This window comes from Platalea leucorodia, assembly GCF_965183815.1.
Source record: "Platalea leucorodia genome assembly, chromosome: 2".
Lineage (NCBI taxonomy): Eukaryota > Metazoa > Chordata > Aves > Pelecaniformes > Threskiornithidae > Platalea > Platalea leucorodia.
Genome location: NC_138824.1, coordinates 108,913,551 through 108,940,847, shown reverse-complemented (window position 1 = coordinate 108,940,847; position 27,297 = coordinate 108,913,551). Strand labels below are relative to the sequence as shown.

Below are 27,297 nucleotides of genomic sequence, written 5' to 3'. Positions count from 1 at the left end.
CGTGGGCTCAGGCAAAGCCACACGCAAGCGCCAGGAGCTACTCACAAGCGTGCCTGAGATCGAAATTTCATAGACTTCATACTGGCAGCACAGTCACATGCCTGACTTCTTTTAAGTTGATAAGAATCAATCACAATAGAGTTTCTCAAATAATTTCTTGTTTACAGAGCCATAACTTAGGTATAAAAATGTAAGACCCAGAAGCGTTTGCAAGTTTAATGTTAAGTGTGCTTTTCTCTGTTTAAGTTGGGGCAGTAACAACTTGCATTAAAATTGCAATTCAGAGTGACACTGTACCATTTAAAAAACCAAACCAAACCAAACCAAAACATAGGAATTATAAAAGATGGGGCTGGCACTGGGAGCTGAGATTGAAATTCACAAGCACGGATGAGTTTGGAGTTGTCATGGTACCAGTGCTACTATGTGTGAATCACAGTACCATCATATCACACTCTGAAAAGCAGCAGTTTTGCCTGCATACAAAGTGAGCAAAACCTTGGAACAAGTTGTTCTGTACCTTCAAGGAACTCAATGTTCACTCTGATCTGGTAGTCCGGATTTGAAGTTTAAAAAGTGGCGAGATTTCGGAAAAATTGGTAATTTTGTGCAAGCTAGGCCTGACTCCACACTGCTGTGATGTTATGGAGTTGCAACTCTGCAACCTGTGGATTAAGTCAGAAGGACCAGAAACACCCCAGCTCTTCTCACAGTGTTGGCCCTTACACAATGTTGAAGAAACATGTGGCTTGCTTAAGCAACTGCACCTTGTCCATGGCAATAATACAAATCAGCAGAATCCTTGTCTGTAATCAATGCTTTTATTACTATTAGCCCTTTTGTGCTCTGCAGAGAACCACGCGCCTTGTAGCACGGATAATCCATCACTATCTTGTTAAACTTATTTTGCAAAATTTTACTTGAATATGTAGGCTAAGGTTTGCTCCCTTTATTGCTATGCTCCTAATAATAGTGTGCAGCCAAGTGTAAAAGATCTTCTGTCTTCTCAATTAACAGACTATTAAGCCTTCCCCTAAGAGTAATAAACTCCTGTAATCTGGCAGGGGCAGCAGTCCACAGATGCATTTTTTTTTCCCAAAGTGCAAGTTTCTGTTTCCAGATCTGTGCGGGTTGCTCTAAACAGATTTTGCTGAGGAGACACACAGAAGGTATATTCTTACTAACTAACATGCTAAATAGGTAAAAAGTCATCTGGTATACAATTAAATCTAAATTGTTTCAAAATAATTCTTTCATTTCATCAAGTGTTCCTGTATCTTTTTCTTGTGGTACATGAATAATCTTTAGAGACTGTCTCTCAACAGCAGATATTTTTCCACTAGGGCCATAGGGACTCTGAGCATCCCTGGAAAAGACAGCTGGAAAAAGCAAATTTTTTGTCAGGGTGGTTGAATTCACTGACTTAAAAGTGTCCGCACTGTTATGAAATAAATGCAGGAGGCCATAAATTCCTGAACCCCTGCTTGGAATTGAGGAGTTGAGGAATGCAGAAACTGAAGATAATGGCAAATCCCTCCAAATGCATAGTCAGATATCTGGGGAACAACATGCAGTTTACCGAAATTTATACCTAAATGCACTGTTGTTTAGTCTAAGTCTCAATGTTCTTCATAAAAAAGGTAAGCAAGGTCAGTCTGCAGAGGTGAGGTGTTACTAATACTCCTTAAGTTACATCAAATGAGAGCCAAAGATCACGCCCAAAAGAAATAAGCCTGCTTTGTTTTCACAGTGGAAAGGCAAAGGCTAGGCATTCATAGCTTAACAGATCCAAGGCCAGAAGATGTTCTTGGGTCATTTTAAAAAAGGACAAAAGAATTCCTTCCTGAAATTTATCATCTGAAGACTTGGAAGAAAGACCATCTGCCTCTTCTCGCTGTAGGTTGTTGTAGAGAACAACCAGGTTCATCTGCTACCTGTAGCTGTTTGGCTCCACTGTATGTGTACAGCCCCAACGAGCACACAATAATATTATGGAACAAGAGAAGGCGTGGGTAGGTTCTTTTACAATTTATAGAGCAAGTAAGGTCATCTACTTCATCAAATTCTGTATAAAACCATGGCTGGTTTGAAACCCTCCCAATAGCTATGCTATACCAGCCGTAATTTGTTATTTTCTTGACCCTTGCAACCAGAAATCAGAAAAGATCCCCAAAATTCACTACTAGGAAGTCCCATTACATTTTTTTCAGCTCGCAGTGATAAGATGGTACTGTCAGCAGTAACCTTTAACTAAGCAAAGACTAGCCTTGGGTTGCAGTGCGGGGACCACCCACACACCAGACTATACTTCTGTGCTAGTTAAAAGCAACTAAGTATAAGCAAAGGGAGCACCCAGGGACTTGGAGTCAGCTCTCACCACATAGCCTTTTCTGTTTTTACCTCACTACTGCTCATTTTTCAGATCCAGATGACACTTCACTTCTCTGCTAAAATCTCAATGCCGGTCTGATGCAAAGCCCTGAGAGCACGTCTGCAGAGCCCAGTACAGCTCTGCCACTGTGGCTGAGCAGACATACCCACACTAGCTGTAAATGTGTTGGTGTGGGCACCAGCAGCATTTTCAAGAACATCAGAGCTTTTAGCCAAACACCTCAGTGCACATTTTAGATTTCTTAATCTAAAACCTTAAACAAGATTTTTTGCACTATTTTTTCTCTCTAGGCAATTTAATAAGTAGCTTCTTTCTCACTCCACTTTTGATCTTCCTTTTTTTTCCCCTCATACTTATTCCTGGGTTCATGGAATTTTTTTTAAGGGATTACTGGGGAACCCCACAGCAACAGGCCCCTTCCTTTTCTGATCACCTCCATGACACAGGCCATAGATAATCATTCTTCTTTCAAGTTAAGAAACAACACCACTCCCTCACGAAATAAGGAATACCAACGCCTAGGTAGGGAATTTATTAATTAAATAAATCTTTCTCCTCCTCTGCTCTGGTTTTGTTTACCATTTTTCTAAATTTCCTAAGATATTGAATGCTCTGGCTTGACTCAGCTCCTGAAAATCAGGTTAGGACCGTCTGTAACCAGTGTTTCTTGACCAGCTCCAAATCAAGCTCAGTTGTTATTTTGTAGTTCCATACATCCAAATTCTTCCCTCTTTCCCTTCCTGCTCTCATCTTCACCTCATTGCCTTCAAGTCCCACTGTAAAACCCTTCCCTCCAGTTCAACCTGCTTCACTTTTCTCCGTCTCCCAACAGCCTCTTCAAATGGGAAGCCATCTTTCCCCACTATCAAGGATAAAATCCACCCCATGCAGAGAAGCTGGTGCCAGGTCCACTTAAGTCTTCCAAAGAATTTCACCTCAGATGACTTTCCCCCCTCCTCCTCCTCCAGACTTATTCCTTTCACAATACTTTTCAGCAATGACCTCAGCCAGATCCCTTCACTACTGCTAACTTGTACCAGCACTGAATGTACTTTATGTGCCTGCAGTGGTTTTTTCTGAGTTTGTAATAGGCTGCAAATTCCTTGAAGCATGTCTCATTATGTTTTTGTATAGCTCCACTCACTCTGTCTCTACTTAATAAATACTGGCTGCTCAACAAGAATGCTCACTATATACCCCTACTGTTTTAAATATCAGCCCCTGCATTGTCAGCTTTCTTAATTTTTCTTTTGTCTGCCTGAGTCATTGTACCCATCTTCTGCATGTGTTTAGGTACACATACATGCTCGTTCACATTTCTCTCCACAGAAAGACATGCTAAAACAATCCCCTGCACCAAAATTCCTTATTTTACACATAAATCCAAACATTTTGAATTAGCTGGAGACACAGCCAGCTTTAAAGACTTTCCACTGTTTTATTCTTCCTAGAAAAGTTCCCCTTCCCTCCCAAAAACCTAATCAGAGAGTATAGAACAGCACTGTTTGTGTTTGTGTTCCTCAAGAAAAGCTATTTTAGACATGAGACCCCACGTTTAACTTGCCCTGCTGTTGATATAAGAAATATATGGCAGATGATAAACAAACAACATGCTAAAAATACACTGAAATCTTGAACACTGGAACTAAGCCTAAGTGAAAGAGCTTCATGTTGAGGCAAACACAGGGAGGTGTAGCCTGGCTGAGAAAAAACACTATCAGGTCCCACAGGCATAGTTGCAATAAGGCACTTTCACTACTGCAAGGCCTTATTTACTTGTCCAAGCCTATTAGGGGTTAGACCTGCTATATGATCGCAAGCCTGGGGTCAGCTTTCACAGGTTTCAGGTACCGGTCATAGCCAGTGCCCTGCTTCCACTTCGCTTACTCTCTGGCTTCAGAAACCTCTCTTTCATTTTCTTCATTCTCGTCAGTTTTTAAAGTTGCTCATTTAATGTATTGTAAATGAGTTATATTTCCAAAATGTTTCTCTTGCAAGTACATTTTAACCTAGTTTTACTCAAAGGTCCCAGGTGAGATGACCAAAGCAGGGGCAGGGTTAGAGAGTGCGATTTAAATAACCGAGGCAGACAGGAAGCAAAAGAGACCGAAGTTGCGGAGTTTACCTTCTGCTTTGCGATCCACCACTTGCAAAGACATTTCTGACAGACAGGTTACCAGATCATAGCAGTTCCATCATCTCCAGGGATGTTCTCATCTGTTGGGAGTCTTCATATTTAGGTGCTCTAAATAGGAAGGCCAAACCACATGCTATGCATTTTACCAAAACTTGATATAGGACAAATTATACTCTCTTGTCTATCTCAGATGCACGTGCAGTTGATATTCCACTAGCATTGAAGTCTTCCTAAAACACGGAGAAGTCTTTTTTAGTGTATTTAACAGAGAAATCCTGACATGCAGGATGGCCATACGCCCCACCTAAAATCTCATGAAACCCCACAGTCAACCACAATGCAAACCTGGGGTTCCTCAAATCATCATTTGGGGCCCATCCCTCTTCTCCTGGTGAGGATGGTGGTAGGACATACAACCAGTCATGACAGGCTGCAGGCACCACCTGATAGTAATATAGATCTCATCTATGCTGTATATAGGTGCTGTGGCAAGAGCAACCTTTGCTCTTGGCAGGAAGACTGCAGTGATTGCTGCCGAACTTGAGTAAACAGCGATGATGTAACAGCTGTAACTTCTACTATGGAAAAAGAAAACATAACAAACAGGAACTTCTGCTTTTACAGGAGCCTTATCGTTTTGGCTCTGTAACCTGACCTTGTTTGCTCAGATGCTAAAGCAAGGCATCCTGGTACCGTAATATTCCTCCTGAGGTCCTTTTCTGCATCTCCCTCCTGTCCTGGACTCTGTCAGCTAGCCCAACCCAGTCATCGTTCCCTCCAGGCTCAGGATGCTACCATCTACCCAGCTGGCCGATGTGTATCTCCCATCCCACTGAGCAGCAGCTCCAGCCAGCAGGGCTCCGTGATATTGCCCCTTTTTGGTACATCTTTTAATCCCTGCCAGGTCTCAGGTAACATCAGGAATTTGCATACTAGATGATAGAAAAGACATAGAGCGTCTTTCTAAGCACTCCTTTGACCAATCTACTACTGTAACTGTCTCTTGGCCTTGACACCTTTCTGGACAGAGGTCTCTGTACTTCATTGGCTTCTGATCTGGTTCCTCACTCCAGGGACTGGCTTTAGCCCTGCGAGTGCTGTTCTCATTCATCCGTTTCTTCCCCTCCTGGTTCCCACTCCAGAAAAATCCATGCAAACCAGTGCATCAGTAAACTCCAAGGATCCAGCATGGCTCCTCAAAAAAAAAGGAGCTCCACCCTGCCCTGCAGATGTTTCTACAGTTGTCAAAAATTTAATATCATGCTGAACCCTCTACTTCCCTGCAAAGCACGGGGCTCTGTGCCACAGGCAGCCATGTTCCACATCAAAACGGACATCACCGTCTCAGCTCCCGTGTAATTGTGTTTGCTTTCGGCCAACTGGGCACAAGCTCAAAGGGGGACACTGGCACAGCTGCGCCATTAACGCAGGGTAACATGAATATAGTAAATGCTTGGAAACTGGCTGCTACTTCTGCAGCCCATGCTCTATATACTGCCAAAAATTTCTGTATCCCCTTGATCCAAACCATGAGGTACAAAAACTAAACTAGGTGGAAATTTATACAGCGCTCAGTATCTCATATCACTAATGGCACCACTTACCGCTCCAGGCATCCTAGCAGCGAGGCACAACAGTTAGCCTGGGTCAGAGGAGACTTCTGCTCCATGCAGGAGGCTCCCGGTACTGTCAGAGACGTCTTGCAGGCAGAATTGTACTGTGTTATATTGTTTGAAATCAAACAAGGGATAGCAAGCCGTATTGTTCTAGTGTGAGCACAACATAAATGTTTATGTAAAAAGAGAGACAAAGATGACAAGAAAACTGGAGCAGCACCTTTCTTTTAGTGAAATGAACCAAGTTTTCAAGTGCTAAGCAGATGCGGGAAGATAATGAAAAAAACTGTTGAAGCCACTGGATATATAAAAGGTCATTTTTTTATGTAACTAGCTTTATCCTTAGACCTTCTATGCAAGTTTCAGAGAGTGGGATGGATTCAATACAATAGCTGCTGTCTGTTTCTAGACAATTATTCCTTCTGTTTCTAAATTAATAATAGCAAATCTATGCCATGTAAAAATACAGGATGATTCTTTGGACTGTTAACATTTTCAGCAGAGGATTTCGGTGCCTTCTCTTCCTCCATCAGCAGCTGCCACTGCTTTGTCAGTAGTGAGAGCAGCCACCACCAGCTCCCAGAGTTCCGCGTCAGATCTCATGCAAATGGCAGCACTTGCCTCCCTGGGAAGCAACCTGCCCGCAGCGCCACTGTGCGCTCCCTCTGGGAAACGGGTGGTGGGACAGAATGGGAGCAGGCAACAGGCTGCCAGCTGGACCACGCTGAGGATGCTAAAAAAAAAAAAAAATTAAAAATCCTTCTCTCGCATTTTCCTTCTCTTACTCTGTCCTTGGACTTGCACCTTCTATTCTGTGTCACTGTGTCCCAGTGGCTACCAGCAACTCATTTGCAAAAGTCACCTTTGAGGTCTGTACTGAAATTTTCAAAGGAATATCCGAGCATGCAAAAGGGTGTGACTTCAAAAATCAAGATCACCTAATACTGTGACGGGGGACACAGCTATTTCTGCATCTCTCCCCAACGCACCAAGATGCACTGAAGGCACATGCCGAGTTTAATTGCGGAGGCAGGCATCAAGCTTATCTAACTGGCACAGTGGCAAGTCAATAACGTTCGTTTAGCATTCAGTTAAGTTCTGAATAGTTTAATCAGAAAAGTAATCTGGAAATAGTGACAAATCTCTTTATTCATGAAGAGCAAGCAGTTCCTAAAAAGCCAAATCAAAGTGGGCTGCTGTGAGTTCAGATCAGCATATGCTCTTTCATTAGCAGCACTGGTGTTTACCAGCAGAGAGGATTTTCATGCCCTGAGTTTGTGCCATGCTCCCTTTGAGTCACTCTGACGATCAAAAGGAAATAAAAGCATTATCAACAATTATTACCCGCGTGTCCTAGCCACTGCTTCAGGCTCATCAAGTCCCTACAGACATTCCCATGGGTGCATTACTCATCTCTAATGCAGCCAGCTGTGTCATACAGAAAAATATTGTCATTGTATTCTTCAGTTTCAAAATGCTGTTTTTCTTGACAAAGTTTATAGTCAATGAAGAATAATGTGCTTCACTTTTCATATGTGTAGACATGTTTGTATTACTGCAACAAGTTTTTCTACTCTGATAGTCTTCCACAACACATAGGCCTGCAAATGATCTATCAGAGTCCACATCTGTTCTTGATGCCCAAAATGCTAGAATTAGTTTCATTGAGGAGCACAAGATAGGGCTGCCAAGTCCTGTGAACACAATTGCTACTTTTCCCCCACATTTTGAAATCTCTGAAGCAAAAACTTTCATTTCTTTACCAAGCAACTGTTTTGTGAAAAATGGATCAACGTCACATGCATCTTTCCCTTTGTGAGGAACAAACTGAAGATCAAGAAGATTTTGCATGACCACGGGTCTGTCTGTAAAGAGTTCACTGGCAGTTTGAGACATTTTTGAGCGAGTTTATTATAAATCAATAAGCAAACGTTAATGTTCATCGGTGTGAAATGTCTCTCAGAATACTGACACCCATTCAACATCCTCGTCACCCCACAGGCTGTTTAGCATACCATGCGCTCAGCTCTGCAGGCCTGTTTGTTCTGGTAGACACAAAGCAAGTTTTACTTGGTGTTACAGTACAATAAATTGAATAAATATAGCGAAGTTACAAGAGCTTGAACTCCCCGAGTAATAAAACAAACCTCGGCGATATTCAGGTGCCCCAAGGAACTATCCTAGGGCATCGTCATGTGAGAAATAAAGGCATACCATTGGTTTTGTTTGGTTGGTAGACTCAAAAGCAAAGGAATTGTATCAGTGAGGAAGCACGTATTTCAGAAATAATTTCCAAGCCGCACTGCCATTAGATTGGCTCCTTAGGTATATTGCTTTTTCATGTGGCTGTATTTTGGCTTAGCCATTCATCCCTCAAATCGGGGGCAAGCCTACTTACAGAGAGGAGAGTCTATGCAGAAGCTGGGTCAAGGGTCTTTTTGCTCTGAAGCACAGCTGAGTATCACTGCTGGCATTATATACCTACTTTAAGATGACATATCCAAAGAGATACCCAAAGACAGCCAGTATCCAGATCCTATTCCATTTAGGATACCAAACTATCAAAATGCTCAGCTATATACTTTACGAAGCACTAGCCGAGATCTATGGAGTAGGAATTATTGGTTTTAAACTAACTTTATGAATTATAATTTATGCTTTCCAGAAAGCTTCCAAAGAACCTCATGCATGCCTATTTATTGCTAAGAGATCAGAAAACATAGGATGATTCATGAAAATAGCTGTTACTGTTACCCAAGACAGTCATGACCCAAGTGCTTGCTTGCAACTGTACAGCTCCAGCCTCAGTGTGCCTGCACATCTGGGAACAAAAATGCTCTGGAGAAACAGCGCTTGCACTAATGTTGCAATCCACCATCTGCACTAAGGTCATAACCTACCTTAAAAGCTGCTTGTATATGATGGAAGTGCACTGTTAAATCTTTGTGTAGTCCTCACTAGCAAATTGCATCCATTTTTCCACACTTTTGCTTAAGAACTTAAGTTGAACAAAACTGGGAAGCCCTCTCTGTGATGGGGGCCCAAAGTACATTTTTATGGGAAAACACACCTTTCCCGCCCTGCACAGGGGACCTGAAAAATGTTTCAATGTTTGTTTAAAGTGATTTTCTTACGCAAAATCCCATTTAAAGGTTTCCAGTTTACGGTCACTGATTTCACATTAATAAGCAGAAGGCTATTTGAATAAAACATAATATAGTGCTTTGTAAAGTAAAGCTGCTAATCTGATTTAGATTGTTTCACTTCCAGCTCCGTGACTCTCAGTTTCCAGTCAGTAGCCTTGTTGAAGGCTATGTGTCCCTAGGTTCTTCGAGATATTTTTATTGTCAGAAATTTATATTAATAGCACTGATGAAAAGAGCCCGCTAACACTCCAATAATGGAAAGTACACATAAAATAAAGCAGATTTAAAAACCATCAAGACAATGCATTTTTCTCATTTATTCAAATCTTCTGCAGGAAGTAAACACTGAAAGATTTAAAAAAACTTCACACTGCAGTATGTACAGTTTTGTGACATCACATGAAGAAATTAATTTCTAATAAAAAAATGAGACCAGTTAGATAAATTACTGAAGACACATCACAATAAAACTGGTTGTGGTAAAATCCCGAATTCTTATGTATGGCAATGAAAATCAATATTCCTTTGTTTTACAGGGATGGAATAGTCCTGGTACAATATTTCAGTTACGCAAAATGGAGTCCTGAACTTACATGACTGATTATAGTTGTGTGAGTACTTCATGTTTTAAAAGTAGTTTTGTGTTTTGTTTTGTTTGTTTTTTTTTTTTTTTCCCCCAGACCCTTTTGATTTGAAGCACATTCTTTCACAAAGCTAAAATACCACAGCAGAAGTCATGTCCAGAAGTGGAATACTGTTGTGTTTTGAACTGACCTGACTTGTTAAGACATTTTTTTTTTTTTGCCAACGCACAGATGCACAGGGTCCCCCATGCACTTTTCATGCAGCAGGTAATCACAACTTTAAATAAAAGTATTTTTCTATACATTCTTCCAGACTTGCAACTGTATACATACATGCAAAAGTTTTTAAACCTATGTGATCATATTTACACTTATACATGGAATATACATAACAAAAAAAAAGATTAAAAGGGTTTTTTTTCCTTTGCATTAGAACAATACAAAATATGTATTTTTCATTAAGGAAACCACTATTTACATCACCTTTTAAAAACCAATTTCAACATATTATAGGTGTAACAAGTCAATATATTTACATTATATATAAATATATATAATATATACTTACCAGTTTACTCCTCTGTAAGATGTGGCAGAGAACAAACTGGTAATATCATGTCACTGACGTCAATGAGAGCTGTAATACTTTCACCAACATTTAACAGGGAAAATTTAAACCGTTCATTTCTTTCTTTTAAAAACATTGGTAAATTAAAAATTTAAAAACATTACTAAGAGTAAATGGCTAAGAAAAGTGAAAGTTATGGCTGAATTCCCTTTTGATCTCGTAATGTTTATAAACTTCTCAAACTGAGCCACATGGTTACATGGTATCAGTAGAGAAGCCCTCCAGCAAAACAGTTTTGATTCTGTAGTCACGCGTTACCCCCCATCATTTCCTTAAACTCTGGCAGAGCAGACACTAGAAATCTGGCCATCTCAGTCCCGTACACTTTCCTCTGGAAAGAAAAGGTGTATCTGCCTGGCAATTACAAGTCAATCCCCAAATCTAGCTAGCTTGAGCGCTGCATCCCCACAGCGGGTGAAGCCGCGCGAGCCGGCGGATGCCCACCGGAGCAAGGCATCGGGCACTTAGCAACCCGACTGCTGCTGCTGCAACTGCTCTGAGTGAGGTTAAAGGTAACTCAGGTATAAGTCCCAAGGGGCTGCAATTACAACTTTAAGTGTGGTATAGACACATCGCTAACTCACTTCTTCACTGCTCCATGAGGTGGAGGCAGCTTTCCCGCAGCAGTCTCACCCAGCTATGACAGGGATGTGATCTCCTCCTCTCCCTCCCTGCTCCTTTGATGCTGAGATCACACAACAGCACCCATCAATCCTGCACCTCTTTGCCTACACAGCTACTGCTGCCAATATCTGAGAAGGCCCCATTCTTCCTCAAGGCCATAGTCTAAAGGCCTAGCTGAAACTTCAGCCTCCTGAGTTTGCAGAGCTATCTTTCAAGCTTCCACTCCCACAGACTGAGTGAGCACTGGGGACAGCTGAAATGCATATCCTAGTAGTGAACATCTACCAAACCAAGGAGACAGGAGTTGCTGAGAATGCCAAGCATTACTCAACAGATGACCTTGGCTCACCATTCATCTACAGGGACTGATGGAAATCAAGGATCTCTGAGGTGCTTGGGAGAATGCGGCCAGCCCTACCGGTCCTTCTGCTGGTGCAGTGCCTGCAGCCCCCTTTTCTGATGAAACGACTCAGAGGGAGAAGTCCCCAAGGAGAATGATGGTGACTTCTTTTTATTCACCCATGCCACAAGATAAATGATGAGAAAGCCTTATGTCCTCAGGTTTAAAGGCTGTAAATGTGGATGGGGTAGATTTTAAAGACGACCTCTCTTCCCTAGGGAGGGGTAACATCAGTGATACTGGAGAATTTCACATGGAAGACTGTTGCCCTCTTAGCAGCTGTCTGAAAAGCATTCGGCTGGCATGCCCTACCCTCTCTCAAGGGCCTCATCCTTACGTTACGTGCTGCTTGAGACTGCAACGTCTGCAAGAGGTAAGATTCTTCCATGAACAGCATGTCCTAAACTTAGATTCTTGTGTATTATAGTTTACTGACGTCTGTGAGAATGGTAATACCCTTTCATTACCATCACCTAAAAAGAAAGCTAAATCATTAACTGGTCAAACTGTTGACATTTTAACTTAAATGTTTTATAAAACTTTAAAAACTAAATATTCAAAAGTATATATTATAGCAATAGACTACCATAGAATAAATACATAGGTGAGCACACTCCTAGACTCCAATATTACTTTTTGTTAGGGTTAGACTCTCCTCCCTACTTTTCGTCTCAGATTTGTTTTGATGAATTTTTTCAACCAGGTTATTTCACATCCATTCAACCTGCATTTTTCTGTGGAGCCCTTCAAGTAAATTATAGCCCTGTATTTACTCCGGGGACCATCTATTATTCTATATTGTATATATTTCCTAGCTATATACATGTTGTTTCAAGAAAAATAATCAATTAAGACTTTAAGAGACATTTAATGGATGGAACAAATACCATCTTTTTAATATTTCTGCTGGGTTGACTCATATAAAAAAAATTCAGTTCCATTGTCAATCCAAAATATACTTTATCTCGTTAATGATTATTCTATGAGACATCTGAATTGTCACTGGGCCACTTATAAATGCAATATTAAAGACAAACAAGATTTTATTTTTATATTATACTTCAGACAATGACATTTAAAATGATATTAGATTTGTGTGAAGGTTTTAAAATATAAATCTTCTTTGTACAGCCCATTAATATATTACGCTTCACCCAAATAACATAAAAATATATCTTTAAATCGCTCTGTTATTTCTCATATAAACCAGGGGAATGTTTTATATTGGATACTGCCAAATATTTGTGTTCCCTAAAAGAAGGTGTCCCCAAGGGGAGTAAAACAGAATAGTGGTGCATTTTCCAGCTGGCAGACAGGAGAAGTCCTTTTCAGTAGGGACTGCACTGGAAAGAAGGGAAACTGATCCCAGGCAGGGGGTAGAGGACAAGAAGGGGACAACAGCTTGCTCTGTCTCGGCAAGCCAGCAGCCTGGGAAAAAGATCTCCGAAACCAAACCAGAAAGGAAAAGAGCAAAATGCCCCATCACTCATCTCCGCTATGCAAACGTGAGATGGACAGAAACAGCAGTTTTGTCATGTCATCGGCTCTCAATGGTGAAAACTGTCAAAATGAAAACAGAGTGTAGCTTTCGTTATCTGTGCAAGCCAACTACTTAGCTGTTTGCTGATAGCACGGGATTATCGGTGAAATTAGAAGCTACAGAGAACATCTTTTTCAGGGGAGTAAAAAGTTCAGCAAAACGTATGGTTGCCAATAATGCACATAATTTAGAGGAACTGGATTTTGTCCTCCTCCTCCCCCATGAGAAATAAGGGCTGCAAATGGAGTTAACACTGAGAGTGTTAACAGGAAAGCAGAACCGCATGGCTCTTCCCCAGCCAGCAATTCTTTTAAGGTGTCTCAGCTTTGACCGCAATTTTCAGTTACTCCCATCTCAGGCTGATACTGCCAGATGTTACAAATCACAGCACAGGTGGGGATTGAGGAAAAGGGCAGAGGAGGATTTCTCAGACATGTCCCAGTATCCATTACAGAACATGACAAAACCACAATTTTATCCTCAGTGCAACCTGAAAAATTATTCTAAAACCAGATTTTCTGCAGTGAAAGGGTAGTGCATTAAACCATGCATCAGATGTTCAGAGAGTAATAAATATTGGCAGAATATGGATTCTTTTCCCTGGTTGTAGGAAGAGGCCAACACATTTTTCATTAAAATCCTATTCCATCTTTGAGTGGAAGTCTGATGTGCTGCTTTAGCACAGCTGGTATTCCTCTGCAGGGGAAGCAGGATGGTGCTAAACAGACAATTCTGCTCATCCGCTTCACAAACTTTCCACCACTTTCCTCACCAAATATATGTACTAAGCTTTCTTAATCACACTACTCCAGGAGGCATTTTGGCTTTACCTTTTTAAGCAGGTAAGTGACAGGAATGCGCCGACAAAAAAATTCATGCAGTACTTGCATGGCCTATGAAAGTCTGCCTTTTGTAGAAAAATCTAGAAAAAACCCTTAATCGTAACTAGTAACTCATAACTATGGCTAAGGATTCTAAGGAAGGCAGTTGTCAAAAGCAGGACAAGGAAGAAAAAAATAGATTTTACACCACTATTCTGGCAGGACCACAAACAAGATTTAAAAATAACAATAAAAACTTTGGAAGCACTAAAAAATACATTTCAGTGCATTTCAATTATTAACACTGACATAGGTTTTCCAATATGACAAGCTAATACCTTGGACGGACTGCTCCATTTCTTAAGTTATTCTTAAAATTTCACAAAATGTATTAAACATTCAAAAAAAAAAAAGTACACTGTCTCTATGCTCAGGCTTCCAAAAAATAAGGACTATTTTACAGGGAAGGAGGAAACGCAGCATTACCACCACCTAGGCTGTACGCTTACACTTTATGTTATACCAAAAACTTGCAGATCCAAATAAGACTCTGATCAAAGAGTACTCATAACTTAATCTGATGCATACAGAAATGTCTTGTACAAATTACAACCCTTCTAGTTTCCTTGTGACAATCTATTGTAAAGCAAATTTTATCTACATGTATTTTAAATAACATCACCAGAAAAATAAAAAGTTTATCAAATGAAAACGTTTCAATTAGACCATGCTTTTCTAAAATCATGCTCAATTTATACAATAGTCAAGTTCGTACTCATTTTTATTTTTTCTTTTTCTTTTTTTTTTTTAAACAAAGATTCAAAACCACTGATTGTAAACTCATTGAAGAGGCTGTAGTTTATTCTGGCTCTTTTTTGATTGTTAGCACTTTTTCCAGAAGTCCATGCACTTCTCCATTCACACCATGTTGATGAGAGGTCTTACTCCCCATATGGCTGTTGTAAGGGCTTCTTAAGTTACTAAAAGGAGTTTTAAGTTCTGCATCAGATGTCAACTCCTCTTTGATTGTAACATGAGTTGAACTATCAGTAAATGCAGGTTCATTCCAGATTTCTTTGTCGTGTGCTTCTTGGCTACTAACAGAGCTGCCGCCCTTCTGTAACATGTAGTACAATATTGGATTGGTTTTGGTCAGTCTTGGAGAGTCTTTTTCATAATCGTTCTTGTCCACACCTGTGATCACCCATCTGATGGGCCCTTTTTCACTGGGCATGGGACACACGCTAAACTGGTCAGACTCAAGTCTAGATACTGCACTCCCCAAATGTTCAGGGAAGGGGGAACCGGCAGGACTTTTTACTGCTACAGGATACTGAAATGTTCTATGATCTACACAATTGTTCTGTTGCACAGGGCTTCCCATTAATGCATTTACTGAAGAAATGCTGAATTCAGGTTTATTGATTGTTGCACTGGTTTTGTTTCCTTTTTTCTTGCCCTCCATTAGTATGTTACTCCTATGTTGTGACAGATCTCTCTCACAGTTCTCTGAGAGAAGCAGCTGTTTCAACACATTAAAGCCTTTACTATCTCTAGACCAACTCCTATTTTCACTTTCATTATTTGAACCATGACCTACAGCATATTTAAATTCAGCATCACTTCTGCCGAATTTCAGTTCTTGCTGGTTAAGCAAAGGCCCGTACAGTACCTCAGTGGGAGAAGCGTGATTGTTTGCAGCATCAGACACATTACTTTTCATCTTTTTTAATGGACTTTCCAAAGGCTCAGCATGAAGCTTCCTCTTCTTCGGTACTGTGCAAAGACTCTTTGATTCAAGGTGTGTCAGCTCGTTGTTTCGGTGACTTCTGTCCAGCTCATCTGCAGAGTAACTGTCTTGATTCTGTCTCAGCAACCTACTTAGCAGACCGTTTTTGGAAAAAGAGAAATCTTGAGGTGAAAGAGGCTCAGATTTCAACTCCTCGGATGCTGGAGAAGCAGCTGTGTTTCTCTGCAGTGAATGAACAAATCCTTGAAATTTGTTACCCTTGCACTCCCTCACTACTTGTGCATTTGAATTATAAGGAACATTTGATTCTTCAGATGGTTCAGTTTTTATTTTCACCGTCAATATTTGCTCATTCAAAGCCTTATCTGTCTGTTCTTGAGAACTTTCATCTCTTAAAAGCATCCTCTCTCTCTTTTCACTTTTACCTTTATTCGGAGTTCCCAGAAGCAGCTGAAGGACAGTGCGCCTTTCAAGGAGATTTTCTATTTCCGAACCTGGAAGTCCTTGTTCAGCGGGTGCAGGCTGACAACTGAATATTTTGTTATTTTCTTCATGCGTACTCAATTTATTCGTAAGCAGAGGGCTGTTCAATCTGTCAATCAAGCCAACAGGTTTATCTGTGTTCCCTGCTAGCAGCTGTTTACTAGCTCTTTGTTCTTCACTTGACATGGAAGTCTGCATGCCGCACTGAGCGAGGTTCTGCAACAGCTTGCTGGCACTGAAAGCCGAAGAGTTCTGGGGACTATCATTCCTGCTCAGCTTAGCTCCTTGAATTTCTTTGCTTTTAGAAAGGTCTATCAAATGTTTAGATGCGGGATTCACCAGCCTGTCCGTCTGGATGCTGCAGGCATACGGTGGCGAGCTACGCTTGATGGCTAACGATTGGTGCGAGAGATTTATAGGAGAGTCTGCTTTTGTAGAAGCCAGCAAAGGTGGAGTGCTTAATGGAGTCATTCGATTTGCACTGGGACTGTCGGTAACAGGAGTCCTTTTACCAGTCTGTACAGTGAATTTTGCCACATCAGCTGCACTGTGTGGTCCCTGAGGGTCGTTACTCTTGTCTACCTTTTCTTCACTCTTATGCCCAAGTAACAGCTGAAGTAGTGTTACTTTCTGATGGGGATTCAGCTTAGAAGCTTTCGGAGTGTCTTTGTCTTCCTTGTTCTCTGCACAGGAAACTTTTGGATCCCAGTTATGAAGCAAGGACTGAGTCAGGTTATCCAGTGATGCAGGGGGACCTGCATCTGGTTTATCCGTCCTCTGTTTAAAGGATAGGTCTATAGGAAGACAGTTAGAATGGGAGCTTTCATCATCACTGCTGTCATCTTCTGTAAAACTAGGATTGTTGTCTGAATACTCATCAATAGTTGTTGGTGTGCTGCTGTCTTCAAAAATGCTGGCTCTCTCACTCTGTTCATGCCCTTTTATATGTTTGGTGGTATTCTGGCTTTTCAGTAGATGCAAGAGCAAACTGTTGCTGGGAGAGGTTTTCAGGTTACTCCTTTCCAAAGTATTTTTGTATCCCACGTTTTTGGGAGGTGAATGCATGATTCCCACTGAACTCTGAAATGGTGCCATATTGCTTTTGCTAGATACTGTTTTGGTTGATGATCCTGTTTGACCATTGAGATGGCTTGTCATTCCTTTTGCTAAACCGAATTGGCCAATATCTTTCTGAGCGCTTTCTTGTAATCTGGCCATAGCTGCAAGTCTCTCACTTGCTATTTGATTTGCATTTTGTGCTTTTAAAGCATGTTCCCTGGAGTACTGCTGCAAGTGCGCTTCACTTGAAAGGAGTAAAGCTAGCTGGCTGCATGCTACGCTGGGCTTCGGTGAAGCAGCAGGACTAGATCGTTTCTCTACCATGCTTGCAACAGCTTGTAATCTTGCAGCACAGGACAGTGGCTCATTTATCACTTTAGGTCCGCTCTGCACTGCATGAGGAGATTCTATAAACCTCTCTTTGGGCAGGTTCTTTGTTATATCAGGCAGGCTGTTGTCCAACTTCTGATCTTTTGCTTTGCTCTTCTTCAGTAGAGTCTTCAGGTGACTGGATGCAACACCATAGCACCTTAAATCTTTCTCCACTTGTAAAGAATCATGGCTAAGGGAATACCCTTGCTCCTTAAGGCTCTGCCTAATCTGCTGTGACAGAGCAACACTCTGCAGCCTAGAGCTGAATGACTGAAGCAGAGAGGCAAGTAATGTGCTATCCTGTTTGCCTTTAGGCACATTTTCAACCATGCCAGCTAACAAGGCTTCCTTTTTTCCATCTAAATCCACAATGGAATCAGACAACCGCCTTCTCTTTGCTGCATTCCAGTCTTCAGAAGACTGCAACAGTCTTGCTTTTTTGAGGTGCAGCATGCCAGATCCCTGATATGTATTTGTGTTAAGAACTGGACCATTACTTTGACAGCTGGGAAATATATTTCCAGAAATCTTAAAGTTTTGATCCTCTCCACTATGCCCAGCAGACTTTTTGTCAACTGCGGTACCTGAGCCTCCTGCTGCTTGATGCATTAGTAATCCCTCTAGGTAAGTTAGAACAACAGAATCCTGGTGCATCTCAGAGCCAAGCTCTTCTCCATGAGTCATGTTCAATAAAAGTTTCCAAAAGGGCTCTGGTTCTATTCACTTCAAAGACTAGTTTTGCTGTAGCTGAATCGAGATGCAGAGTTAACAAATAATAGGTAGATGTCTATAGTGTTTTCTCACAGACTTTCAGAAACAATAAAAAAAGGTCATATTCCAAGCAGGCTTCTTCCAGTATATACTGTTTGATGAGCCAGGTTTCCAATCATATCAATCTGCTGATATCCAGAATATTTATGAAAGGTATCTAGGAGGAGCACTCAAAACATGGTTCCACAGCAATGAAGTTCCATTAAGTATTTGCCGCCTTCTTTCTCCAGGAAGCCAGCTTGTTTTTCATCTTTTTCCATCTCCACCAAGCACATAAAATACCTAAGTGAAAAAAACAAAACAAAACAAAAAACAAAACAAAACAAAAAAACAAGTGGTCAAGAAAGAAAAGATTCAGGATAAGATCTAATTGCATAAGACTTTTTTTTTTTTTTTTAAACCACATTGTCTTAAACAGAGATTCAGGATATATAAGCAATAACCATATCCAGAAGAAATTAAAAGTCAAGTAATGGACAAAAGTACATGGTAACTAATTTAAAGAACTTTGTGAAAACAAGTCTGAAACAGAAAATTTTATACAAAAATTAAGCTAAACTATCATAAGCATAGCTAACTACAAGTGTTCATTGAATTTCTCTATCCTACAGCTCAAAATAAGGAATACCAACCATGAAAGGAAAATCTTAAAGCACTCTAAATATAGTTTTAAAAAAAAAATTACATTTTATTTTACTTCACAGTTGCATCAACCATTCTTCTTCTTATGTAAATACATATCATATATAAGTACATTTTTGTTTGGCAGGTAGATGATATCGCTAGAAGTAGAAACCAAGTTGCCACTGCTGCCCAGGACTATCTAGTAATGCAAAATCTAGCAGGATAGCACAACAGGGAGGAAATCTGTTGTTCTTACAACTCCCAACTACCGCAAGTCATTAGAAGAGTCACGTGATAGGAGTGGTGAAAAGGATGCTTATGTTCATGATAGAACATAAATCCTGATATAAAAATCCTTCCTTCACTGGAGGATTTTTATCTTTACATTCTTTCCATGTATTAAACATATAGTGGTAAAAAAAACCCAAACAAACCAGGTATTCCTCGAAGTCTTGTTGTTTTCAAAGAGTGTAGAACATCTCTACTGAGTACTTCCTTGGATGAGGTAGTATGCTACAAAAAGCTGTTTTAAAAAGCACAGCAATGACGTTTATGCTAGATGCATCTCTTCAGTTTTAGTTACATGACTGGCCAACGATAGCAGGAAGAGTTCCGTCACCACAGTTCAATATTGAGATCATTACACCTCACATGCCTACTCCTTCACTCATTCAGTTCTAAACTGGCATAAATATTCAACATGAGCAAAGCTAAGTGTCTTTCCACATATCTAACTCTGCAATTTGCTTCCACAGACTCAAAGCCCATTGAAAACCTGTATTTACAAGTTTAAAAAGGATATACGCAGATGAAATCCTTGCCTCCTTAAAGTGAATATTTTATGATTGATTTCCCAGAGGCTATTTTTTAATTCAAAAGCTTTAGGCAACTACAAGTCAGGAAAATATCAGATCTGAAAAAAGTAAAGAATCAGAAGAACAACTAAATAGCCGTAATGTTAACAGCCCATCTATCCCCCTCGGCAAACACTCCCTTACTAGATTTTAGAGTCATTTAGAGAAACTCTAAAAACTGAGCTATCTCAAAAAAACAGAATAAATATACTAGCAATGCATTGTAGTGTAAATGTGTATACCCGTGTATTTAAATATCAAATGAAAAGTTGGTAGCTATTGCTGGGGTCTCAGTACTTCTCTCAGAAAGACATGTCTGTATTAACCAGCACTTACATAATTACCTGTAGAAGACACAGTGTTTTTTCAAATATATAACTACAACTTAAATGTGTATTCATCTAATTAAAAATTACCAATCACCTTACTGTTCCTTCAAAAACCCGTGCACCACTGGGTGGGCTTTTGCAGAGTTTCAACCCAAAATAGATTAAAATCAGAAATAACTAATCCTTGGGGTGGGGTGGGGGAAATCAAGTTTTCCAATGAATACATCAAGTATTCAGCAACTGGAACATCAATACAGCTAGATTTATTTCCTCAAATATTTGGGAATGCACTTTGTCCGGAAAATACAGTTTTCCAACTTCCAAAAATCAACTGTTTACCTGCAGCCACATTTTCGTATTTCAAAAGGGAATTAAGCTGACAGCATGCTGTTCTTAAAAAGGAGTGAGTAACACTTGATACCCTGCTTTGTGTTGAAGAGAAAAAAATTGAAATTTTTTCAAGATTTCTTACTATCTGATAAAAGCAAGCCTTGCAGGTCACCTTTAAGATAAAGTCCCAAACAAATGCACCATTAAGCCAATATTCAGTAAAACTTTACTCATTACAGCTCTGGGTAATTAAAAAGACGACAGTGCATTTATGCAAATCCCTCTGGTACTCAAAAAGCCTGTTGCAGATGATGACACTTGTAGCCAGGACAGTTCACATAAAATAACTACTCTAAGTAAAGTGTTTTGCCACCTTTTTTTTTTTTTTTTTTTTAATTACTCAGCGCTAAGGAAATATTGATAATTTTCCAGAAATTGGGTTGATACAAAGGAGCCTTCATTAAAGAGAATGAAATCTGAAAAGCACTTAACACATAAGGAATGGGACATCAGCAATCCTTCTAAAGAGCCTGTCCAGGTATTACAGCGTTATAAAACCTTACGTGACCTAACGTACAATAAACAAATGGACGAAGTCATCTGTCAAGAACTGAAAATACATTTTAGAAAACAGTCTGTAAACCTACACCTTGTTTGTGATGGAAAGCCAGGCAGTACATTTCAGGGTTTGAAGGCAATCTCGTAACTAAGCATTTCCAGAGTTTTGAACCAAGTACGATTTTCTTCCACTACCTGAAGCGTGGCCATGTGGAAACTGAACCAGCTTTGGAAATTAATGTTTAGCTGGACACTAAGGTAACCATTCAGCAACATTTTAAAAACATATAGACCGTACCAGAGAATTTCCCTGGACCCACTGAAATGTTAATAATTTTTCTTGCTATTAAATTTTATTCCAGAAATTACCAGAACCGAGGAAAGAAAAGCAGAACATAAAGAAATAAGGCAGAAGGAAGAGAAAGGAGAAGCCCTGCAGCAATGCATCTCACATTTCCCAGTACGGGCTGAAGTAACCTTATTGCAACGAGCCTCTAACATTAACCTCCAATACCTATGAGTCTCTAGACCTAAAAATTATATTTAATAATTGTGACAAAATTAATTGATGAATTAGTTGACATCCTTTCTTGACTACTGTATACACACTGTTCGTTTGTTTCAACTATCTTCTCCCAGACCTCAGTATCCTAACAAATAAACAAAACACTTGTTTTGCAGAGACTATTTTCAGAACCTCCTTGAACACGCACTCATCACAGCTCCTTAAACCATGTTTGCCTAGACAGAACTAAAGCAGCAGCAGGATTTGCAGCACAAATGTTGTAACCTGGGGAGACACTCCCCAAGTGGAGCATACCATGGGAAATCAGTCCTACAGCCTTTTAAAACGAGCCTAGGGAGAAACTGTGGGCACAATAGGGAAGCTGAGAGAATATTAAAATGTACACTGAACTATAGAAACTGTGTATATCCAGAATATTAATTTTACTTTTGCATTTTTTTTTGCTTTGTTTGCAAACTACAGATATACTTAGCCATCACACAGATTTTAAAAGAATGATAATGATAAACTTTAAGATCCTTTGCTTACCATAAAGTATTACTGCTGCAAAAAACAATGAAATTTAAGAACATGTCTTTTAATAGGTTAAACCACAACATCTGAGCCAATGGCTTTTTACTCCTGAATATGTATTTATTTATTTTTAAAGAATTCTTTGAATTAACGAATGCCTGAACTGTAAAACCTAATTGGAGACCCTAAACAAACAGCAGCCTCCTAGTTAACCCAATAGATATTCAGCTGCTGCCATTTAAGAAATTAAGAACAGTTCACAATTTAAGCTAGCAAAATGACATCCATAAGACATTTTTCCAATATCCCAGACTAGTATTTGTAGTTAAATCCCTTTGCTAAATGGAACAGAGAGACACAGTAAATTAATAACACTAGACCAGTATTATTCGAGTAGGAGGGCTACACAATCTAACGGAGATAGCTCATAAAACTTGGTATTATCAAGGTGTCTTCTTCTGTAGTCTTAATTCAAGATCTTATGAAAAAGATCTTACAGAAACTATTAAGGTATTCATTTAGGAAACCAGCAATGGCTAGCAGATAGCCCATATGAACACTTATTAAAAGAGAGATTATCCAAACTCATGCACATTGTTAGAATGATTAATAGAGGTTGAGATGCGTGTGTGTACATATACACACAGATAAAACATTTTTATTAAGTGCGTTTCAGAGTTCTTTAATGACTGTTAAATTCCTGTAGTAATTTTATGTTCCACTTTTAAGTTGAGATGAGTCAAAATATGAATTCGTAGAGCTGAAATCAAACTGGTCTGTGAAATTGAAATCTTCAGTTATTTAATAAATTCAGTGTTCTAATGGTTAGAAACTACTGGAAGAGCCAGAAAAAGTCTCTCACTACCTTCCCATTCTCATATTCCCAAATGTAAAGGCTACAGCCCACCACATCAACCAATGGCTCAGACAGTCATTTTAATTATTACAGATTTGAGGAATGCAGTACAGTGATTACAGTGGCAGCTTGAGATCCAGCCGTCCAATTACTCACTGTGCTGCAGACAGGCTGTCTGACTTCTGGTTTTACTTTTCTGTACCTTGTTTTCCCAGATGGAGTAATAATAGATGCAAACTTCAAAAAGATAATTGAGGATAAATATATTAAAGGCTGTGTGTTGCTCAACAGCTCCAGGGATAGCACTAAGTACCTAAAACATCAGATTTTAAATGATTCCCGATCCTTATAGCTGTCTGCAGTGAAATGCTGCAGAACGTGATGAAATTAAGGTCTCCAGCAAAATTCCTAGATGCACTGGAAATTGCAGCAGGATCTTGCAGTGAACAAAAGAGGAATGTGGAAAATGAGACTAGCTGTCCCAGAATTACTTTGTTATTAAGCTCAATTTGTACTTCTGTGATTTTAGCAGGCAGGAAGGATGTATTCAGAGTGGTGGTACAAGCACTTCAGTTGACTCTTTTTGCTAAGTTTATAAGCAGTGAAACAGGCCTGATTCAACAACCCAGGGTACCAAATCCACAGAGCTGCACAAATGTGCAGGTACTTCAACGGCACTTAAGCATGTGCTTTAAGAGAATCAAGTATTTAAGTGCTTTGCTAAATCCCTGCTTCATGTCAGAAATCTATTGAGATGAATGGAGCAGCTGAGACCTCTTCACAGTCCTGTTTCAGGCTGTCAAGACATTTTGAAGGTTCCCTTTGCAAATGTAATTTAGAAAAAGATAAAAAAAAAAGCAAAAGTGATCAGATGGTAGAGCAAAATTCAGCAATAAACAGGTGAATTCGTCTATCATTGCACTCGAAAGAACTTGGGAATCAACAAGCCTTTTTTACAATAAATTCATTTAAAAAAAAAAAAAAAATCATGCTCCTCTCCTGTAGTCGTAGGATATCACTTTGAGAAAGCAAAAATAGGCTTCTTCCCAGGAGCTTGGCATGTTATTCACTCCTTCGTTAGGCCTACTGACTGACTCCAAAAGACATTTTAAACATGGAAAGGATAGCCTATCTCTTTTAAACAGCTCAGTCAGGAGAGGGCACACGGGGAATCACGTTGCAGCAGCAGCAGGAGCCCCTGCTGCTGCCAGGATTTCTGGAGGGGCTCCCAAGGCCCTGACCCCACCACCGAGCCAGCGTCCCCCATCCCGGGCAGGGGTGTTCCCTCCAGGCTGGCACAGTCCTGCCGCCCCTCCGGCAGCATCGCTCAGTCTATAAAAATACCCCCTTTGGATAACGGCAGGGTCAGGAACAGCCATGCCTTCCTGGCTAAATCCTGTGCAAGTATGTGAAATGGAAAAGCCTTTTCCCTATTGTTCTGTTAAGCTGTGTACTGCCAAACACAGTCCTGACCTTACTTTCTTTTCTTAAGAGAAATTTTAGAGAACAGAAAGGGGTGTTGTTATTTTCCAGATTAGTGGGGAGAAATGGGGGTGAGTGGAAGGGAATAGATCCAAACCAGCCCAATCAAAACCTTCTGATGATTTCAGCAGCTTAAATGGTAGGATTTTGAAAAATACTGCAGAAAACCAATTCCAGAAAACCGAAGCAACAGCTCAGAGAGATGCAAAATCTACCATTTTACAAAAGCATGCAAACACTGAGTAACTGAGAAGTCCTAAGTCACATAAAATCGACCGGAACACAGAACCAACAGCACAGCAGACACAAGAAACAGTTCTTCCTGTGAGAGTAAGATTTGACAGACCACTGGACTGAAATGTTAGCGAACCAACAACTAAGTGGGGAAGAAAAAAACCCAGCTGTTCTGGCAGTAGAGGCTACTTAGATTTACTTTGCCTTTTAAGAGACTGGTAAAATGTAAATGCTAATTACTGTTGTTGTTAATCGTGGCCCCAGAGGCACATGAGGAAGGGGAGGCTGTTCCTACATATTTCCTCTGGGGTGTGGAAAGGGGGATTCGGACACCTCATCTCAGCATCCCTCTGCTCCTCAGATTTCACATGGGATTCTCCACAGTCCGGGAATCTGTGACTCACTCAGACCATGCAATACCACCTCATGGCAACGAGGAGCTTTGGGATGATACGTAATATATATCAAGGGGGAATATAATATTTCCACTGTCTGCTTATATGAGGTGTGGAAATGTCAGAGAGATTTTCGTAATTAAGCAGAGAGCCTTTCAGGGAGGCAGCCAGGCAGGCTGCGCGTGTTTGCGCCCATGCGAGGAGAGACACAGCAGTCAGAAGGCCTCCAACTTGGCAGCAAAGCATTTTCACGTGAAAGACCAAAAGCTGCATCGCAGCTTTTACCCAGCTCTGGGGAAGAACGTTGCAAAGAAATGCCCATCTAGGTCTGACGCACGGCTCTCCCGCAAGAGGGGGACAGTACAAGCACGAATAACAGCAACCCAAGAGTGGCGGTGCTCGGAGAAAAAGGTATGTCTGCAATGCAGACTGACAGCTCAGGTGCCAGAGTAAGCCTAGCCCGGCAGCAAGGGACCCCACAGAGGTTAGCCTGCCCTGAGAAGCAGGGTATTTCAAAACAGCGCTGGTCTGCTGCGACTCGTCCCGTGCTGGCACTCAACCCATCTCTGCTACCTCTTCCAGAAAGCAGTGCACAGCTTACACGAGGCCGCAGGCAGACGTTCCTGCTTAAGTTACAGGCGACTCATGTTTTTGAAGCTTACTTCACAAACCTACCAGTAAGGAGGAGGAAAAAAGAAAAAATGAAAAAAAAAAAAAAAAAGGAAAAAAACCCCATTCAAACAACAAGAACTCCCTCACCCAACACCACCCCAAAACCAAGCAAACCCCCATAGAATCACAGAATCATTAAGGTTGGAAAGGACCTCTGAGATCATCGAGTCCAACTGTTAACCTAACTGCCTGGTCCACCTCTAAACCATGTCCTCAAGCACCACATCCACACGTTTTTCGAATACTTCCAGGGACTGTGATTGTACCACTTCCCTGGGCAGTCTCTTCCAATGCCTAACCACTCTCTCCGTGAAGAATTTTTTCCTAACATCCAGTCTAAACCTCCCCTGGCACAACTTGAGCCCATTTCTTCTCATCTTATTGCTTGTTACTTGGGAGAAGAGACCAACCCCCACCTCACAACCTCATTTCAGGTGGTTGTAGAGAGCAGTAAGGTCTCCCCCCTCAGACTCCTCCAGACTAAACCACCCCAGCTCCCTCAGCCGCTCCTCATAAGACTTGTGCTCCAGACCCTTCACCATCTTTGTTGCCCTTCTTCGGACACGCTCCAGCAGCTGAAGTAAGTATATGGGGAGGGGAAAATGGGGGCAGACGCAAGCGCCATAAAAACTGAGTTTGTGAATGCCTTAGTAGCAGCTCTCAAGGTTTACAAGCACACTCAAGCACTGTACACAGCTTAAGCCAAATCTGGCCTGCATATCAAAACCTCCTGCTAAGAAGTTCTGCTAAGTTCAGCAACGAATCACATGTATGGCCATTTTTCATACTTTTGGCACTCTTCAAACAATAGCTAATGTCAGCCTACCTTAAATAAGTATTACTTATTCTAATAAGTAAAAGAATTGAGCATCACAGCAATAATCACTCTTAGATGTGGAAAACCCCACCCTGTTCATACAACTTATGATTTACCCCTATAACTGACTGGTTCACAGAAATGTCAGTCAATTCCTTAGCACAGACCCATGCACATATATTTCTTCCTACAAATACTACTGGATGAACATTTCTATTTTGTTCTGTAAAAGTACTGTAAAGGGCATCTTCGAGTTAATTTCTTGATCAGGATCTGCTAACACTCAGACATGAACTTAGCAACACACTCTCTGCCAGCTCTTTGCTAGTTGTAGTATGAAGAGGAATAGACATTTAACCTACCAATGCCACCTGTGAAGGAACTGAGTATTTGACAAGTAAAACTGCCCCATGAGTCACTGCTCAATGATTTTCTGCTACTGAAGACAAAAAGGGGAGTAACTAAATGATAAGGCAGAACAGTTACACCCCACCCCATCCTCAATAAGGACAGGAATCCAGAAATAGCACATATCACTAAATCTCAACTAACTTGGGTAGCGCGTTGATCAAAGCTCAGAAGTACAGTGAGCAGCAAGGCTTTTGGTTAATTGAGCCTTCTTATTCAAGAGACCAAGAGCAAACAGGCACAAAAATATATACCAAGACCTGTTTTCAGGATAGAGGTGTGAATAATATACTGGTAGGTACAACAGAATGGACAAAGGATGCATCTTTCCAACCTTTGTAAACCACTTGCCTATAAGTAATAAAAAGAAAACTAA

At 40.6% G+C, this 27,297-nt stretch overlaps 1 protein-coding gene across 1 annotated transcript in view; it reads right to left on the bottom strand.

The window, feature by feature from the left end:
- Positions 1–12,191: 12,191 nt before the first annotated feature.
- Positions 12,192–27,297, bottom strand: part of NRIP1 (nuclear receptor interacting protein 1) — a 77,131-nt gene continuing 62,025 nt past the window's right edge. The window contains exon 4 of the mRNA XM_082304646.1: positions 12,192–18,605. Within this exon, the coding sequence (XP_082160772.1) occupies positions 14,748–18,236 (3,489 nt within the window). The 5' untranslated portion in view covers positions 18,237–18,605 and the 3' untranslated portion in view covers positions 12,192–14,747. The remainder of the gene's footprint in view (positions 18,606–27,297) is intronic.